Source organism: Chenopodium quinoa, unplaced genomic scaffold (genome assembly GCF_001683475.1).
Source record: "Chenopodium quinoa cultivar QQ74 unplaced genomic scaffold, ASM168347v1, whole genome shotgun sequence".
Classification (NCBI taxonomy): Eukaryota; Viridiplantae; Streptophyta; class Magnoliopsida; order Caryophyllales; family Amaranthaceae; genus Chenopodium; species Chenopodium quinoa.
The window spans coordinates 4,208,461-4,216,493 of NW_018743292.1; the positions used below are offsets into that span (position 1 = coordinate 4,208,461).

Here is an 8,033-nt window from a genome sequence, read left to right on the forward strand (position 1 = left end):
GCTTCGAGTCGAAATTCCATGCCCAATCCCGCCCAAAATGGTCGGACCATAAGGGCTTTTCTAGCCTGGCAAAAAAAAGAACAAAAACAACATAAAAATGCATTACTAAGCCCGTCTTAAAAAATAAATAATCAGGCTACGACCAGATCCGACCTGATTTCGAGTCGTAAAAACAGCCTAAAATCTACCCAAATTGTAGCTAGGTCAGTTTTGAGCAGCTCAACTTCTTATACATGTCCTAAGGGTTATGTCTAAAAAAAAAAAAAAAAAAAAATAGTGAAGGGCTGAGATTTTTTATTGCTCGAACCCGGAAAGAAAAACAGGAGGCTGAATGCCTGATATTAGAAAACAGATTAAAACCAAAACCGACTCCAATACTTGTAGGTTATAAATTGCAGTTAGATTGCAAGATTTGCAACCTCTTTCCTCTCAAATTTTCCAGAAAACCCTAATCGAAGAGAAGCAAGAAATTGAGAAAAAACTTTTAAAAAAAATGGATGACTCTATCCCTGTTCGTCTTTTTCGTTCTATTCCTCCTCTAACTGAGTTTCGGGATGCAGATCCATGGGATAGCACTAACCTCGATAAAGCTAAGGAGGATTTTCTAGCGATGTGTGACAAGTAAGATTATAATTTTCCAGATTTTATCAATTTTAAGCTTTTCATTGTCTCTGCTATTAAAACTTTGCAATTAATTTGTTGGACAATTCGTTAGTAATTTACCCTAAATTCAACCCTTAATACAACAACAAGAAGATCAGGATCAATTACAAAAATTGCAAAAATCTATTATTGTTAGTTGAATTCTGCAATTTGATTATTGTTATTTTCCGATTAATTTCTCCAATGTTCGATGGTATGCGGTTGAAGGCGGTGGTCGATGAGGGTTTGTTGAGGGCGGTGAGATGTGTGTGGAGGGCGGTGAATTTGAAGGCGGTGGTCGGTGGGGTGTGTTGAGGGTGGTGGGGTAGAATGCAGTGGCTAGTGGTGTATATTAAGGGCGGTGAGGTTGATTATGGTGGCTGTCCAGGAAATTGGTGGGTGGTGCTGCCGGTGGGGAATTGTAGATGAAGAAGAAGAGGAAGAATTAGTCCAAAGGGTCAAAATAGCGGTTAGGGGGTACTCTGATTGATTGTTTAATTTAAGGGGTGGTAAAATAAAATAAAAAAATTAACGGGTGGTTAGTTCATAAACAGGTTCATTTTTGGACGGTAATTTACAAATTATCCTTATTATTATTTTAAATCTATATTGTTTGAATTCTAAGTTTTTGTTTTAAGGGTAATAATGATAATAATTTGTTTGTTCCGTAATCGCCCAATTTTACTTCGTTATTCACAAAGTTATTATCGCTTATGATTATTATTTTCTGTATTGTTTGAATTTTAAGTTTTTGTTTTAAGGGAATAATGATGATAATTTGTTTGTTCCGAAATCGCCCAATTTTACTTTTTATGATAATAAGAATTGAATTGAAATTATAGAAAGTTGACTAATTTAGAGATTGATTATGGATTACAAGGTTGGAGAAGGATTCCTTGCCTATATTCATTCCCGATACGGTTATATTCTTCCCAGGGCGTATGGACATTTCCAAACCTTTGAGCAAGGCGGATCTCTATAGTCAAGTGGCTGAGTATTCTGAACAGGCCTTGGCTTACTTTAACAAAACCAATGTATGTATAATTATTACTTACTTCCTTTGTAAATGTTTATATTCTATATTAGAGTTTTACATAGCGTTCTCTTGATCTAAATTGCACTCAACTTATGTTATCCGAACTTATTGTCCTTTATTGGTCCTCAACTTATCATATCTTACCTTATTATAGTGGGAAATTATATGGGAAGGGTTTATGCTAGATATCACTCTCTTCGTTTCATTTTAATGGTTACACTTCAATTTCAACAAAACCAGATATGTGATAAGTGGAATTGAAAAAGAGAAGCTATTGTAAAATATATATATAGTTGTGGGAAAATGGTCCATAAATAGTCTTAAAATGGAAAAAGTTGTAGTATAACCATTTTTATGAAACACCTAACAAGGAAAAAAATTACAAGGGTTGTGAGTGTGGAACTTGGCTTACCTAAAAGTTAGTTTTTTTTTTTTTTTTTTTTTTGATCTATATTTGTGGACTTCAAAAACAGTATAAAAGATTTTGTATGTGTGGACAAAGGGAGCACTATTATCTATTCTTTTCAACTTATTTTGACTTAAAAAAAACCAAACTCAAACATTTGCAATGAGTCAAATCATGTATCATCTGTATCAAATCTTTACATGGGAGAGGTTTGGAGCTATATTTTTGTACATTCCACTTCACATCTCATGCCACAACATAATTGACATCATTACTGTCATTTTTTCTTTTCAGTTTTACTAGCCATTTTCAAATACCGATGTAGTAACTAACACCTTGTAAAGACTTATGCATAACGTAAAACTACTTTTATGATATGACATGCAGAACACAGACTATAAGTCTGAAAATAATGGCGAAATCGTCTATGGTGATCAGGATTATTGTTATGCTACTCATTGCAACTTCACTGCTAAGCCTGATACAGCGCCTCTCATTCCTGGGGATTTTTCCAGCAAGCTCTTCTTTGCTGAATTTATGCAGACTCCTAAGTCGATGACTTCCCTAACTTATTGTAGTCTGCTAGATGGTGAGACCTTTATCTTTATAATTCTTTTCCACCGCCTGGTGAACTCGGCTTTAGATTTATACTCTTAACTATTCTATATTTTCTTTATGCTGTTTAAATAATGCTTTGTCTATTTGTAGTTTTTTCTTTGTCCTTTGAATGCTTGCCTCTTTTTTTTTTTTTTTTTTTATTTGGTTAAAGTTAAGAACCAAGTAGGTTCCTTTGGGCATGTGAGACGTCTATTATGGAAAGTGGAGAGTTGGGTTTATGGGGATTTAAGAGAAGCCGAGGGAGGCTCAAGGTGACTTGGATTGGAGGCATACAAAAACGATTTTAAAAAATTGGGTTTGCAAGAGCATGTGGCATATAACACCTGATAAAAGTTTGGTTCATGCAAACTGATCTTATTTTATAGGGATCATGGCTTGGACATTGTTTTAGCTATAAATTGAACTTTTAAATTTGTGTAACTTCAATGAAGTTGTATAGCCTTTTGTCTTCTTCTTGGTTTATGAAAGCGAACATTTGGTGTCGGCTCGTATTAGATATTTGTGCTTGATTGAGTTCTTTGGGGTTAATTTGCTCTTTATAATGAGATAATATCATCTCTTAAGTTTCCACAGGCGGGACAACATTTGGCTCTCTTGGCTTCATAATGCCCATTGTTGTTATTTGTACCCTCTAGTATGCCATTGACCCATTGTTCTACAGGCTTTTTTGCTCTTAAACCTGGGGTTCTTGTTTGATTTAGATGACTTGATAATCTTGTTTGGTGACCAACCAGCGTAAAAAAGTTTGTCTTTTTGAAGGGATGGTTTTGGTTCATATTCTTTGCTTTACTTCCCATCATAGCTCAAACTTATATCTTGTTTAAAATGCATTCTTCCTCTTTTGTCCCTTAAGCATGTTATATGTCCCTTCAAATGCTTTCTTCCTCTTACGTTTCCATGATTATTCTGTTCTTGATTCATCTGTGTGCTGTTATTACCTTCTGTTTTATAATCTAATGTGAGTCTCTAATTAACTTGAAATGAAATTGTAGTTGAGCTAGTTTTGTATCATTACTAAATTTAATTAATTTCATCTTTGTTTATGACCTCCTCCTTGATGGCCTAAGCCCTAATGTGGTTTGCTGCCCTTGAGAGTTGGGAGTTTTGTTGGGGGAGTGGGGGAATCCCTATATAGTAGTGCAAGAAGTAAAATGCAACATGCAACTGAAACAGGCTCTACTGTGCATGGAAGTCTTCGCTTAATACAGTCCAAAAGAAAGAGGGTTAAGAAGTTTGTATGTCATTGCTGCCTGCTTATTTGGTATTTGTTTTTAGTACTTGGGGCTATTTGAGTAATACAAATCTTCTCATCTGAACTTGAACATTTATAATATATTTGGAATCTCTTGGACTTCTAGATCCTCTAATGCCTTGCCCACACTTCTATGGAATGAACTAGCACCCCATCACCATAATCTAGATCTTGAATTCCAGCTATCTAATGGTTGTTTATGTTCAACATGACATGCTTTTGCCTTGCTCACCTTAGTAAACATTTTGGGAGTTAAGGGTGTGGATTGAGGAAGTTCCTCGATGACTCACTTTGTTTTGTATTGTCTAATTCTTCAGCTTTTGCTTAATAGAATTCTCAGATTCCCATAAAAAAAGAAATGACATGCTTTTCCGGGCTGCTGCCTCTGTCCTTTTGCTGCTCTGCTGCTGCCAGCCTGCTTTTCTATGTTTCAGGCAGCTTGTTTAAACTGATAGGTTTTGTTGCTGGTCCTGCATTGCTGTTGCTGTGCAGAGCTTTTGCTTTGTTGCTGCCTGCTTTTCTTATTGGTGTTGCTGGTGCTGTAATTCTTTATTATTGCTGCTGCGGCTCTCTCTGTCTGCTGGCAGTTTTTATGCTCTTGGGTGTAAAGGCTGGTTGTTGGTTGTTGGGGCTGCTGGTTGTCTTTAATGGCTGGTGCTCTATGTTTTGCTTCTGGTTGCCTTTCTTTGCTGCTGTTGGTATTTTAATTGATGGCTGCCAGCTATTGCTTACTTTGGGTGGATACTGCTGCTGAGTTTTTGTGCTGCTGCTGCTTGGTTTTTGGGCTAGATTTTTGGTGTGCTGCTGGTCATTTTCTAGTTGCTGCTTGCCTGGTTGCTTTGCTGAGTTGATGTTGTTAGTGGTGTTTGCCTCCAAGGCTGCTGCCTTCTGTGCTTTTACCCTTGTAGCAGCCTGCTTTGGTTGGTGAAGGTGTGCTGTAGGTGGGTCATGCTGCTAGGGTGTGCCCTTGCTGCTACTCCCTGGCTGCTGCCTCAAGCTCTTAAAGCCTCATTTATAATGAGAAATTGTTGCATCCGTGTTTTGTGGGGATAGGAATTCTACAATCCCTTGCTTAAAGTCACCCGTAAAAATGGCCTAAAAATAAATTAAAAAGACTCCTGATGGATTGTGTTTTGTCTTTTATTTCCAGTATAGGTTTCAAAGAAAGTTTTTTTTTTATTTTTTTTTGTGAAATTTTATCTCGATGATTTAATTGTGCAAATACTTAATTATGCCCTAATTGTTGTGGTTTTGAATTACTGTGTGAAACTAGGGAATTCAATGGTAAATGATATGTAGGTATTGGTCGGCGGCAAGCCTTAATGCTATTTTTGCCTGGGTGTGTATGTTTTAGATGGTTCACTGTTTTTTGGCAAGAATAATGAACGCCCTCTTATTATGAGCATCTCTCTTACACACGGCTCCTTAAAATCTGTTTGTCTAATTTATCTTTGATGTTTTATAGGTGCGGACTACAAGAATTACTGCGACATGTGCCCCAAGAGAGTGATTCGTCATCCAAAAACTTTCCGATATGGTGACAAACCACCCCTGGATTGATTTCTCAGCCAATAACTGAATTTTGGTGAGGAAGGGGGTTGGATGAATTGTACATGGAAGGGCATCATATGTGCCACTTGAAGACCATGTAGTAAACTTGTAGTAACGTGTGGCTTGCGTGACTATTTGAATGTAGCCTAAATATGGTAATGTGTGTGGTTTACAAGAAAGTTTGAACTTATAGTAATGTGTGGTTTGCAAGACTATTTGAATGTAGCCTAAATATGGTAATGTACTAATGTAGCCTAAATTAGCTAATTACTACCTAAATCAGACTATTAAATTCCTATTCTAACTTATTTAACATAATATTGTACCCAATTAAATTAACAATCATCAGAACTCATTCATCTCCCATGAAAGTACTAGACCACCGCGGCACCACCTTTACCATTGTCATCGCTACATCTAACCACTACCTTCACCGTCGTCAATACTCATCACCACTGTCAACGTCGCCTCCTCCTCCTATGTTCCCTTTTCTCTCTCTATCTCTCTCTTTTCCTTCTTTTTTTTTTTGAAAAAAAAAAAACGTTTAGATGTGATGGTTTGAGGGGTGATTGGGCTAGTTTGGGGTGGCTCGAGGCGGTTTCTAGGTGGATTAGGGTTACTAAGGGTGTTTTCGATGTGGTTCAAGATGAGTAGGGGTAGTTTTGGGGCGATTTAGGGGGAATGTGGGTGGTTTTGGGGGTGAGTGAGGGTGGTTGTTCTAGGGTGGTTTACGCTGAGAAGGTATAGTTTTCAAGGTGGTTTGCGCTGAGAAGGTATGGTTTTCGAGGTGGTTTGAGTTGAGAAAGGGTGGTTTTAAGGTGGTTTGAACTAAGAGGGGGTGGTTAGTGGTTTCGGTGTTTTTCAAGCTAAGAGGGGCTGATTTCGTGGTTGCTCAGGTGGAAAGGAAGTGGTTTTACGATTGTCGTGTATGTATAAGTGGTTTCAGGGTGATTAGAGTTGAGATGGGGTAGATTAGGGTGTGAGGTGGGTGATTTCGGGGTGGCTGTTATTGGCCGACGGTGGTGCGGTTGCTGTTGTTGGCCGATGGTGGGCGGTGGCTGATGTTTGTGGTGGAGGTTAATTTATTAATTACCTTTACTTTCTTTCTCCTGCCTTGATTAATTACCTATCTTTAATTCATTAACAACCATTATGAAATTTTATCTTAAAATCCGTGTCGAGCTCAAAGTTTCAACTAATTATAATTTGAAGCGGAGGTAGTACTAACTTTGACTAGAATTTTTTATTAGCATAATACTATAAACATATTTTTATCATATAATATGTTGGCGAAATAAAGTATTCCTTATTATAATCTCCCTGTTGTCTTCTTCAGATTATATTAGTAATTTTTTTAATCATTTGGAATTTGAAAACAAATTAAATGGGTTGCGGTGAATCAAAGCATGCAATTGCAATGACAGAGTCATTTTTATTGAATATAAAAGATTAAACTAGAGATAAAAAGATAAAGAGCAAAATTACTAAACGTTGATTTAGTTTTCTTGATAAAAATGAAATACATCTGTTCCTTTAAAAAAGCTAATGATAAAACAAACAAAGCTAAATATTAGGAAAGCACTACTAACCTAACTACCCTCTAAATAGTAGCAATGAATGTAAACAAAACCAGACTTAGACTGAGTAAAACTCCATTACTTGAATAACCATAAAACTAATAATCCAAGTATAACAGTAATACTATAAACAAAAGAACTACTAATACTAAGTGGGTAAACATGCCCCATGATTTACTCCACTAACCTACTGATTTTATTAGTAATGTTCCTAAACTATAGGAACTAACTTTGAATCAATATCCAACAATTTTCAAAGACTCGTAAGAAGCTAAATTGCAACAGTAGAATGTGTTTGATTTTATTTTTTAAATCAGTCAGCGTTTTTAGTGTAATTTTTCCTTAAATTATAAAAATCAGAAATTACGAACTCAACATGTAAAATGCGGTTCGAGACAGCGTAAATATTTTGACACGAGTCTAGCTTAAAAAATTGTTTTGTAATTAAGCTTACTTTGGTTAATTGTCCCAATAAAAGATGAAATAAGTCAAAATGAAGATGGTACAATAGTAGCTAGTTTTGGTAGGTGATGTTTAGTGTTTAGTATGATGTGGGATTATAACGCGAGCGAGTACAACTAAAATCTAACCTGCCCCATCACCTATGACGAGTATAGTTTTTATATTATTCCCATCCCGCCCCACCACTCGTCAAACCGAGACCTGGGATGGGTCTCCTACTTGACCCACCCGACATCTCTATCACCTAATGGCTTGTAATTTTTGAATCTTGACTGTAAGATTTTCAATTTTGAGTCTGAGATATCTTCTCACGGTTAAGTATTGGTGTATAGTTGTTATTTACATGGCAAGTAAATAGCATGAATAAGACAAAAGAGTAGTGAAAAATGTTCTTCTAGTGGTACGAATATTAACCACTGTAAATAAATTATCATAAAATATTATGCCACTTTTACCTATAATAGTATTATGTAACGATAAAAAATTACA

General features: G+C 36.3%; 1 protein-coding gene across 1 annotated transcript; it reads left to right on the forward strand.

Annotated features, from left to right (window-relative positions):
* Positions 1 to 323: 323 nt before the first annotated feature.
* Positions 324 to 5,797, forward strand: LOC110736512. The gene is made up of 4 exons (XM_021916738.1): positions 324 to 621; positions 1,523 to 1,676; positions 2,472 to 2,673; positions 5,420 to 5,797. The coding sequence occupies exons 1-4, from the start codon at positions 494 to 496 to the stop codon at positions 5,512 to 5,514; spliced, it is 579 nt and encodes a 192-aa protein (XP_021772430.1). The 5' UTR covers positions 324 to 493; the 3' UTR covers positions 5,515 to 5,797.
* Positions 5,798 to 8,033: the final 2,236 nt, after the last annotated feature.